Genomic DNA, 11,351 nt, shown 5'->3' on the forward strand with positions numbered 1-11,351 from the left:
TCTTATATCTTTTCATCCCATTCTCAAGCAGAAAGAGAATAAGCACATTTTCCAAAATGTCAAACTCTTCTTTTTAAATGTGGATTGTCAATAATGTTTTTTTTAAATGGACACAGCAAATTATGTTACCTGTTTTTAACTCTCAAATAGTGATATTAATATTGGTTTCCAGCATGGATCAGGCACTAGTCAAAATAAAAAAATCAAACAAGCCTTTGGTTTAAACCACCTGATGAACTAGAGGGGTGGGATGAACCTAATAGTTCAATAACCACCGCATAGTTTAGGCAGTCTTTGAGTTTAATACTTGGTTGTGTCACTGACATCTCACACTTCTATGAACAGGCCTAATAGGGTAGAAGACCAGCCATCCGGTGCTCAATGGTTACAACAACAAAGTAAGAGGAAACAAATATTGTTACATTTACAGTACAACTTCCTGCACATTTTTTAATTCATAATGTCATTCGTTATTCTAGACCTTAATCTCTCTACCTGCACTTAAAATAATTTCAAATCTGCATTCAGGACAATCTATGGTTGCAGGTAAGCTAGATTAGCAAACATACTCTGAATAAACACAAGAAACAATATCACAGTTAAGTAAATGACAATGGGTCTAAAACTAAATTGTAATGTAAGTAGCTCTTCCTCTTTTGTTTTAGTTAAGGACCTGCCCAGTCACACAGGTGTTTTCACTTCTGTCTCATTAGACTTCAGTCTATATTCACACAATGCTAAGAAAAGCTCCAATCAGGCTAATTAAAGTGCTCATATTATGCTTTTTGGTGTTTCCCCTTTCCTTTATTGTGTAATATATCTTTTTTTGTGCATAAAATAGGCTTCCAAAGTGAAAAAGCCCAAAGTCCACCCCAAAGGGTCTTACCATCTCCAACAGAAAACACTGTTCACAAACTGCTCCAAACAGCTCTGTTGTAGTCCAGCCTTTACTTCTGTGATGAACGTGAGGCACGTTGTAACACACGTTAAAATGCTCGCCTAGCTGCTAGCGTGGCGCGCCCTCATACTCTGCTTCTGATTAGCTAGCGGTCCTTACGTAGCTACTGCGCATGTGCGACTCCCAACAAAGATGTAAGAGAAGTGAGAGGTCTCACTCTGTAGCTAAAACTGAGAGCTCAACACACAGGGTGAAAAGAGGAGCTGCAGCAATGTGCAGTACAACAAAAAGTTTTGAAAATTAAACCATGTAAACCTATTCTGATATAGCCTCTAAATACAAGTATTACCCTGGAAATGAGCATAATGAGCATTTTAAGTGAAAACACCTGTGAAACAAAAGGTATGTAGGGCCTTTCCATGTGTATTATGACAGCAATATTTCATTTTCTTAAACTTCTAAAGACATTGAAAAGAGCTACATTTATTAATTCTCTCTCTCATTCACTGGAATCTCCAAACCTGTATGGAGACACTAAAATGCTTGTAAGCTGACAATCGTACAGCCATTTTGTCACGTACTGTATGTAAAGTCATTGAGCATGGCTGTGGTAGGCTAAATACTGCTGTCTGCGGTGCAAACATGTGCCAGGATAAAATACCTAAAGAAATTGCATGAAATAAGACAGTCAAGCAAGTCATCGCAAGACTTTACTTCACGTCCCAACGTGTTTTTTCTTAGTACACATCAGCAGAACCTGCAGCAGCCACAGACATGCATACATCGTGGTGCTAATTGAAGGGAAAATTCAGTTGTTTTTTTTTTTATCTTTTTTGATAGATAAAAACATTCTGATGAGATGACTTCTTCCAATAAATGAACAATAAGTAAATGGGGAAAAAATCTAGAGATTCCAACACACATCCGCACAGTGTACCCTTACCTTCGTTACCTTAAAGAAGAACCTAAAATGAATCTTGAGGTATGGCCTACTAAAATAGTCTTTGATTCCTAAGTTCTTGTGCAATACCGGACAAAACCATTTATCGTTAATTCACTAACCGATACCGCTGATTGAAAACAAACTCATTCATTGGCTCAGTATTTGGTCGTCATTTCCCCAGTTTTCAAGCCAATTACAATGGCGTCTGAGGTAACAGGGCTGAGGCGGCATGCCAGCTTTACAAACTATCAATGAGGCACCAATGTCTTACTTTCGCCAACATTTCTCGAGAGAACAGTCTTTTCTTCTGCTCAGTTTCATTCACTTCCGCATCATTCGTGTGTGTGTGTGTGTGTGTGTGTGTGTGTGTGTGTGTGTGTGTGTGTGTCCCAGGGTTCTCGCCGTTTCCCCAATATGGGAAAGTTTCTATTGTTAGGACAAGCCTCATTCCTTCCCTTCTTATGACTCAGATGCCTGGATTATTCTTGACCGTTTTTTTTTTGTTTTTTTTGTATCTTTCATTGCCCTCAGCAGCATCTCCCTCACTCCTATCTCTTGGGGAGTCTTGTCCCAGCATGACTTCAGGTTCAGGATTCAGAAATCCGGTTGGTGTTCAGTTGAAACCCAGACCCGTGCCTTTGGGTCTCTGTGTGGCCCGGACTGGCTCGGTGATGCCCCTGCCCTCTGGACCCAGGCCCATTCCCGGGTTCCAGCCCATGCTCTGTAATATGCGGCTCCCCATGTTGGTGTCAGGGATGGGAGGCGCATTCTCCCCGACCACTCCTGAAAAGAGAGGTGACAGGTTAGATAAGAGAGGGATTTCATATCATTATATGAGCGTACGTATCTATTATATGGTCGCAGTTGTACAAATGTGAGGATTTGGTCTGTTTTACATCATTATAAATTGGATATGTTTGTGTTTTGAAGACATCACCTAGTTACTTTCGATGAGCATGTTTTGTTATAATACATTAATCGAGCATGAAAAGTTGCTCGTTTCACTCATTTCGGTTTTTGTCTATGTCTGGTAGTGGCTCTACTGTATATGAAAGTCTGTAAAACTTGCTGCACTAAAAGATCTACTCCAGTAACATTATCACTCCATTTAAATTGTTAAGCTCCTCTGAACGCCTCTGATACATCTAAGAATAATACTAATTTAATCAACATTTCCCATCCTGTGAAGGACAGTACACCTGCATCTGTCTCAAACTAGACTAACCATTTTGTCCTCGCCCTTCCTGGAAGTTCATGGTCCAGTCACAGATGCTGACCTATTACCCTTTTTAATCCCGTCTTGATTTGTATTAAGCACAGGGCAAAGTCGCGCGCACGCACGCACGCACACACACACACACACACACACACACACACACACACACACACACACACACACACACACACACACACACACACACACACACACACACACACACACACACACACACACACACACACACGGTTCTGTTGACGTTACACTTCCTCTGCAGACTGATCTCAAAGTGGTGTATGTATGACACGCCAATTCATATGCCATTTTGCGTGTTATCAAGACGCATAATCGCTTTACATAAAACATTAAAGAGCAACTAAAAACGGTCATGAAAATAAAACAGGCTAAAATAAAATATACAAATACAAGAATAAAAGTTACAGTAAGTAAGAAATGAATAATTATTTAATTAAAAAGATTGGATGGGAGAGGGAGGGGTTTTATTTGTGTGTAAAATGTTCTAAATAAATATATGTTCTAAGTAAATAGGATAAATAGCTTTGGAATTATTTTTACAATGGAAATTATTTTTTGTTATTACAGAGGGAATGTACTGAAAAAAGGTACCGTTGGGTACCAGAACCGAATTTCAGGTAGCAGTATATGAAAATGTGAACGCTATCCAATCCTAACTACATATATTATAATTGGAGTTGGATCTAACAGTATTAGGCTTTGCTACCACGTCCTTCCTCCTCTAAAAGGATAAACTGGCCCAGAGGTGAAGAGAGTGGTTTTGGGGAGCGGGGTGATACACAAGTGTTACTGGCCAAGAGCTAATCCAGTATCTCTGCTCTGATAGCATGACTAGCCAGCTGACTCTTGTCTAACAAAGCTTAGGAGGAAAGGGGGTTAAGAGCTAAAGCACGGCTTAATAATGAGAGGGGAGGAAAGAGGGAGCAATATGGAGGATGAGGGACTCCCTTCTCTCAATTAATTCTTCTACAAATGTGTAGTGAAAGCCTCATTTTTCATCCCAGTCCCTTGTGTTTATGTCAGTGTATGTGCGAGACAGAAGGAAATGAGGAAAGCAGGCTGGTGAGCATACTGAGCTTAACCAAGAGGGGGAGGAAAACGGGCGAGAAAGTGAGAGCCAAAAATACAATAAAAGGGGCGGTTGGTAAAATGTGCCAGATGGTGTGTTAGGTGTAGCTAGGTTTGCATCCAATACCTGAGGGGGCGGTGGAACCGAGGGGGGCAGCTTTTCGCCTCCGCTTGACATCCCCTGTACACAGAGAGCCGAGGTGCCCGCTGGTCTGTCTGCAAAACCAGCCAAGCAAGACAAAAATGTGGGAGCATTAGTTTCACCTTAAATAACACTGGGAAGTATTATTTTTCATTTGGAAAATACCATTAAACATTATGAAAACAATAGGGGGTTTGGTCAATGAGACTGCAGCAGAGACAAAAGCAGGAACTAAAAAGGAAAAGATCCTGAGTTCTGGTCATAAATCACTGTTGTTTTTAGTTAAACTGTTGTTCTCACCTGCTGGCTGTTTTTACTGAACAGCTTCTCCGATGCCCTCTGTCCGACCGTGGGTCCCAATGCAACTGAAGTGGCAGCGGTTAAAAAGATAAGGAAAAACTAAAGTTAAATGTTCAAGCAGTTAGCAAGAAATCCTTACAACACTAGTGTGTTTAACACCAACCACATAGGTGCTTGTAATAGAGCTACATCTAAAATGTGCATTTGAAAAGGGAATAAAATGAAGAAAAGCAACACGGCTCACCTGTCCGTGTTCTCTCCTCGAGCCCGAGCTAAACCAAGGCCTGTTGAAGATATAATAAGTGTAATTAGGGCCCTCAAATTCCCATCAAGGCAGCATTTCATCAACTGCTATTCATCATCATGTCTTGCCTTAAGTGAACTGTTGGACCTTGTCCATCACAGACACTTTTACAGAAACTCAAGAACCTTTTTAGACTTTAAAAAGATATGTGCAGATTGGTCAGTTGCCGTTTATAAACACACAGCGTTTAAAATTGGCCACTCCTTCCCCGCCTCAACGAGCCAGAGAGAGAGAGAGAGAGAGAGAGAGAGAGAGAGAGAAAAAAAAAAAAAAAAAAAAAGCGAAAAAGAGAAAGCTTGGTCCAGTGAACTAGAGAGTAAATGAAGAGAGGGAGCTGCATTAGCGAGAACAAAGCTGGGAATCAGGATTGATCGTGTTTACATTCTACATCAACATGTCCGCAAAACCCACTGCTGAGTGTTTTATGTGCTTCAGTGTTTCCCCTGCTCCTGGTCGCTCTCCTCTGCCGTGAGGAGTTGCTGTGCTCGGAGGGTGCGTCGGTATCAAAGGCCGCGGGGCGTGACAAAGGGGCAGTACCTGGGAATGAGAACGTCCCGCACACCTGGCTATTGGCTGGGGGTTACACACTCACGGCGGGCCCAAAGGCTCTTTGCTGACCCCCATAAATGCCCCGCACACAGAAAAATAAGAAAAAAATAGAGAACGCTGGCCTCTGCCGATACAGACTCTGTCACACACTTCTAGTGGGTAATAAGTTATGATTGAGAGGGATTACTTTGTATTAGTCTGTACATTGTTTTTAAGGATAATCCTGCATACTATACCTTTAACTTTGGAACCTTATGTGCATTTGGACTGCAGGAACTTAGAGTTTAATACTTTTAGTTGATAAGGGAATAAGGGACAAATGTGGAACCAGTGATATGAACATGATGAAAATTGGTATTGTCTGTGTTCCAGTTTACTTTGCTTTTATCCTAATACTACTTTTAAGACATATTCTTTGTATGTTTTGGTTTTATCTGACCCCTGCTGTCTGCAAACCAAAACGTGTGTACACGACAATTAAATCTAAACTGATTTAAGGAGGAAAAATGTGGCTCGCCGGTCGCCACTTTTCTCAAGTCTCTACCACTTTATTTGTTAATAAAATAAAATACAACTCAAACTGCTTCACAATTATGAGAGCAGATTAGGCGGAAATACGTTTATAACAGTCAGAGTTAATAGAAATTTAAAAAAAGATGGGGACTCACTCATGGGAGTCCTGGGTTTGTCTGCCCAGTCTGTCGTTGAAGCCTTGGCCGGAACTGCCTGCCTGAGACGCCTGCTGGTTTCCATGGAGACGACTCAGTCGGGCCTGGAACACTGACAAATACCTCTTTCACACCAATGACCAGGGTCGGACCAGGGCGTTCAACCCTTCCTATGTCAATTCAAACCAAGCCAGTCAACACGGGTTGATCCCGACAATTCAGATTCGACCTTGGTCAAAAACCCGGGAGAGACGCGGGGGGGTTTACACGCCATATTCAGTGGACAGCTAACGTTGTCGCATACGTCCAGTCCAGCTGTACTAGTGTTTTGTTATTTAAAACGTCTCATTGTACAGTATATATTACAACATCACAATAATGAACGCAGCTAACTGTGACATAAAAAAAATAAAATAAAAACTGGTTTGGCCTATGATATTATGATTACTTTGTTCCAAACATAACATTTTAAGATCAAAAATCAAAACACAACCACAGACTGATGCGTTCGGAGGGCTTAATTCTGCAGTAGCTATGTATGGTATACACACACACAAAAATGTGTCAGTGTTGTCAAATGTAGACATATTCAGAGGCTTTCTTACCCCATTTTATAAATTACAGACTAGAATGCAGTTATGATTGATGCAAACCATTGGACATGACATCACCGACCCCATTACATGTAACGTTAATTCCATCATTTCTGCTGGCAATGGCGTTTCTTCGGGCGACAAATATCAGGACATTATTATTGAAATGATAAGATGTGTTTGATTATTTTACTTGGAATATCAGTAAGTGAAAGAAAGGCATTATGCCTACTGGTACACAAGGGTGACCACTGAGGATGGACTGTATCCTGAGAGGAACTTGGATATTTATGTAAACATTTGTTAGGTAGGCATTAGTTTTATTTGTCTGTATCATTTATGTTTTCCTTATTTGTACTGCTTGTTTAACCCATAGGTAGAATATGTCATTCCCTATATTTACTATAAAACTTTAGAGTTCATCTTACCATATAGACTCCTATATTATCTTCATTTAATTTCATAATTTGTTAAGAGCCACATTTAAAAAGAGAATTATTATTGTGTGTCTGAGTTTCTAAAAAAAAATAAGAATGCATTTAATTAATTTTTTTATTAAAAGTATTCAGTCTGCATGTTTCCAGCCTACCTCTCTGTGCTCCAGGGCTCATGAGGGGGAAGGATCCAGTGATGATGCTGTTGAAGACAGGATCAACTAGGTCCAGCTCCTCTGACCCCGTGTCCCTCTCCCACCAAGGAACCACTCCTGCTATCGCACATGCACCTCCGGGTGCTGGGGCGGCGCCTGGCTCCCCCTCATAGAACCAGTCGCTCTGCTCGTCATCGGCTGGAAGAGAAACGTACGTACCAAATGTAAAAACTGTGAATGTCTCTTAGGTTTGACCAATCGATTTAAAACAGTATGTACCTTGCCTCCCCTCATCGTTGGTGTAGAGGCCTCCGTCACTGCTGTTACTGACACTGCTGGTCTCACTGTAAAACAAAGAGCAACAGACACATTTCTGTCAAAACCCCAAAAAGTGTTGATGTTCAATACCAGGGTTTCTGCAGGTTTCAACAAGTCAAATTTAAGAGTTTTTAAGACCTTTAGGAATTAAATTTAAGACATATCACAACATTAAAGTACAACGAAATGCAGAGTCACAAAAGTACTTGCAAAGTAAATACATGTATTCAAATTGAATAAAAGCCACACAGAGTAATAATAATCTGTGCATATCCAGCGAATTATATTTGGACTAGCAAAAGAAAGAACTACAACACCACGGAATAAAAAAAAAATGATTTCAATGAGCATTAGGGGTAGCGTTACATGATGTAAGAAAATTAAGACCTGTTTAAAATTATAAAAGACCTAGAAAACAATACTTCAGCGAATATAAGACTTTTTAAAGGCCTAATTTTTATTTTATATTTTTTAAGACCCAGTGGAAACCCTGGTTACCTAGCCACACACACACACACACACACACACACACACACACACACACACACACACACACACACACACACACACACACACACACACACACACACACACACACACACACTTTTGGAAACATGGGGCATGTAAAAAACAAAAGTCAAAACACTAACCACCTGTCACTCATGTCCTCATCCGAGCCCTTCTGCTCCTCCAACTCCATCTTGTCCTTGGACCCTTCCGTTGGAGAAGAAATGTGGTCCTCACTCTCCACCACTACCCCTTCATCTGTAGCCTCCATGCCCAGCCTGTGGGGAGCCAGTTTCCTCTTCTTCACCCTGTTCTTTCCTCCCCCTGGCCCTATCAGTCCACCTCCACAGAGTTCCATGGCAACCCTGCCCTCACTAGCACCCAGTCTATGCGGCCTGGCACTAGCACGGGCTTTCGGGACAGGTGGGGGCCCTAACATGGTGCAGGAGGGGGGTTCTGGTTCTACAGGTGGGTCTACAGCCATACGTTTGACCTTACGTCTTCGTCTAAGGCTGCGAGTTCCCTCTGCGGATCCCAGGACACCCAAGTCGTCTGGCCAAAGCGGCCGCTTGCTTCGTCCTGTGTCAGCTGTTAGGAGGGTGCGCCGTTTGGGGCCAAGTTGTTCATCCGAGTCACTGTTGTCACGGGCATGGCTGTTGGCAGCAGAGACACCCCCTGTACTGGCACGGTAGTCCTGCAACAAACGTCATGGAAAATATCAGCCGGTGATTCTGATGCTAAATTAAGAAACTCAAACAAACTTAAGGATCTGGTCTCAAGTTACGTGGTCCATAACACTATAAGACAACTGTCACTCTAAGAATCTGTACTAAGTGGGCAATTCCAACTTCATGTGAAGACTAGCCGATTAGTTACCAAAGGACCAGACCAGTTTAAGGTTTCTCTGCTCTTGTGGGGTATCCATTATGATAAAGGGAGCAAGTTGTGAGAATATCAACAGAATAGCCTGGTTCCAGATCTCAAGACAACAACATTTGTGGGTGTTTCCTTTCAGTTGGTTTGTTGACAGTGTTTTTAGCTGAAAGGTCCTGGGTGAAGAACTGTGTAACTTAACCACCAAATCATTATCCTCCATCCACTCAATCCAACTCACCTTGTGTTCTTCCACACTAGACTCTGAGCCCTCACTGAGGTGGCCTGTCTCCCAAGGCGGGTGTGGATTGTCCGAGCGTCGTTTTCTGCCCCTCCGCTTCCGAGCCTGCCTCTTCAGCAGGCAGCCCACGGCCAGTGCGTGGTCTCCTCCATCACCAAAACCACCACGCGCTGCTTGCTCTGAGCTCTCCTCCAGTGCTGACACCAGGTCATGGACCAGCTCGTCCATCGTCCGGTGAAAGTGCCTGAGGTGGAGGGGGAAAGGAGACACTATTTAACACATGCACGCCTGGACACTTTAAGCATTAAAGAATGCAACTTAAGTGTTTTATTGCTAAAGTTATCAGCAGTGCGTATGCTACGGGTGCTGTTGTGATACTTATTGGCATAGCAGGCCGCAAAACATATCAGTGTGTATGTAGGAATGATTTGCAAATTGTCATTGGGGATCTGAAACGACAAGCTAGTAACGTTATGGGACCGACCTAAAATCCAAGCGCCGTAACGTCAATTAGCTTAACGCTAGCTGCTGTCAACGATGTAAGACATGGGCAGCTACGACACTCACGTTAGCCAGATAGCTAATTATTCGCATTTTGCACATCATCCATCTCTTTTCGTCGAGCGAAGTTGTAACGTTATGCAACAGCCAATGAGTTCACTGCCTTTTGCGTCATGCTAACCTTAATACATCTCCAGAGGTCTGACGTAACGTTAGGAGCCTGCGGTGTCATGTGCAAACCTCTCTGTAATAACACTAACATTTCTCTTCTTTAGGGTTGTTATTAGCGTCATGAGCTAACGTTGTCTTGCTAGCTAGTTAGCTTAGCTAAGTCAACTAACGTTAGCTAACGTTACAGCAAACGTCCAATTGACCCTGAAAATATTAGTTAACGTTAACTTACGTAGCTAACCATTAAGAACCTAGATTCACAGCTTTACATTAAGGTAACTTTAACGACTGTCGCCGGAAAGTAAACAACGAAGAAACCTTCGATATTAGTTAGGCAGTTAGCATAACTAGCTTTAGCTCTCTAGCTGGCTTATTCACAAGAGTTGAGTGGACAATGTGTTACGTCTCACTGGTTTCAAAGACCACCTACCAGCCGGTTCCCGCTTTGCCGATGGTTTTTAGATTAGCTGCACCAAACATTAAAGCCCCCAAATGCCAGATACCTTTAGCCAGAAACTACGGACAAACATTTACACACCACAGACACCATTCTGACACAAAAGCTAACGATCAGCTAGCTAGCTGGATCAATATGCGACAAGAGGAGGACAGTATGGTATTATGCTGCCTTCAAGTGCTGCAGAAAATGTCACCTTCGTATTTTAGAGAGCAGAAGCCTAACATTATTCAAATATTGAATAATAATGATCATATTTTTTTGATTTTGATTCGAAAAGTTACCACTCATCAGCCAGTAATTTGTACTACTATTTTATAGAAACATAATGTCATGTTTTCATCAACCATTCAGTCCACAGAAATACAGTAAATGAAACAAACCTAAACCTAACTGAGCAACCTCATCTTATGGGCCTTATGAAAAAGCTACAACATTGACCTTGATATTTCCTTTGTCAAATTTAACCAACAAAATCCAACCAGACCTAAATTTAAAATGTAATATAATTGTAATCCAAAAAAGTGAGGCTAGGCTCGGCTTAACTGTAAGTGAAGAGGCATTTTATTTGTGTTAGTTGATGAAAGTAGACTGTTGTTTTTCATAGAATATGTGACTGAGAGGATACGTTCTGTTGGATATATTTAACGTTAGATCCCTATTTTACCAAAGACACATAAGTATGTTTGTCGCAGTGTAAATGTAACAAACATGTCTATGGTAGCAAATGAATGCAACTAGCCTTTAATTCCAAATTCGCATGTAGTTACCTTTTTTAACCACTGGATGGCAGTGTAGACTTTTATTGAAAAGGCTTTGCAGTTGAGGTGTGCCATGGATGCAAGCAGTCAGCTGGTCTATCAAATATACACCAAAGGTTACCAGTTAAAAAACATTAAGTGGTAACAGTGTACCAGGGAGACTTGGGGTAGTCCAAGTAAGTATCCCCTCCCATGTAACAGGTGTTGTGATCTTGT

General features: G+C 41.7%; 1 protein-coding gene across 6 annotated transcripts; it reads right to left on the bottom strand.

Moving 5' to 3' along the window:
- Window positions 1-214: 214 nt before the first annotated feature.
- Window positions 215-10,546, bottom strand: gpatch2 (G patch domain containing 2). Of its 6 annotated transcripts, none has more exons than XM_039782296.1 (10): window positions 10,348-10,545; window positions 9,246-9,489; window positions 8,278-8,825; window positions 7,586-7,650; window positions 7,307-7,504; window positions 6,125-6,236; window positions 4,848-4,887; window positions 4,604-4,677; window positions 4,289-4,377; window positions 215-2,624 (listed from the first exon to the last, which is right to left on the bottom strand). In XM_039782296.1, the coding sequence occupies exons 1-10, from the start codon at window positions 10,395-10,397 to the stop codon at window positions 2,455-2,457; spliced, it is 1,590 nt and encodes a 529-aa protein (XP_039638230.1). In that variant the 5' UTR covers window positions 10,398-10,545; the 3' UTR covers window positions 215-2,454. The 6 variants fall into 6 exon arrangements, 5 of the variants coding, with proteins under 5 accessions (XP_039638230.1, XP_039638231.1, XP_039638229.1 ...); XM_039782297.1 differs by having other exon boundaries at window positions 4,604-4,668; window positions 8,275-8,825; XM_039782295.1 differs by having other exon boundaries at window positions 8,275-8,825.
- Window positions 10,547-11,351: the final 805 nt, after the last annotated feature.

This window comes from Perca fluviatilis, chromosome 18 (assembly GCF_010015445.1).
Source record: "Perca fluviatilis chromosome 18, GENO_Pfluv_1.0, whole genome shotgun sequence".
In the NCBI taxonomy this organism is placed as follows: domain Eukaryota; kingdom Metazoa; phylum Chordata; class Actinopteri; order Perciformes; family Percidae; genus Perca; species Perca fluviatilis.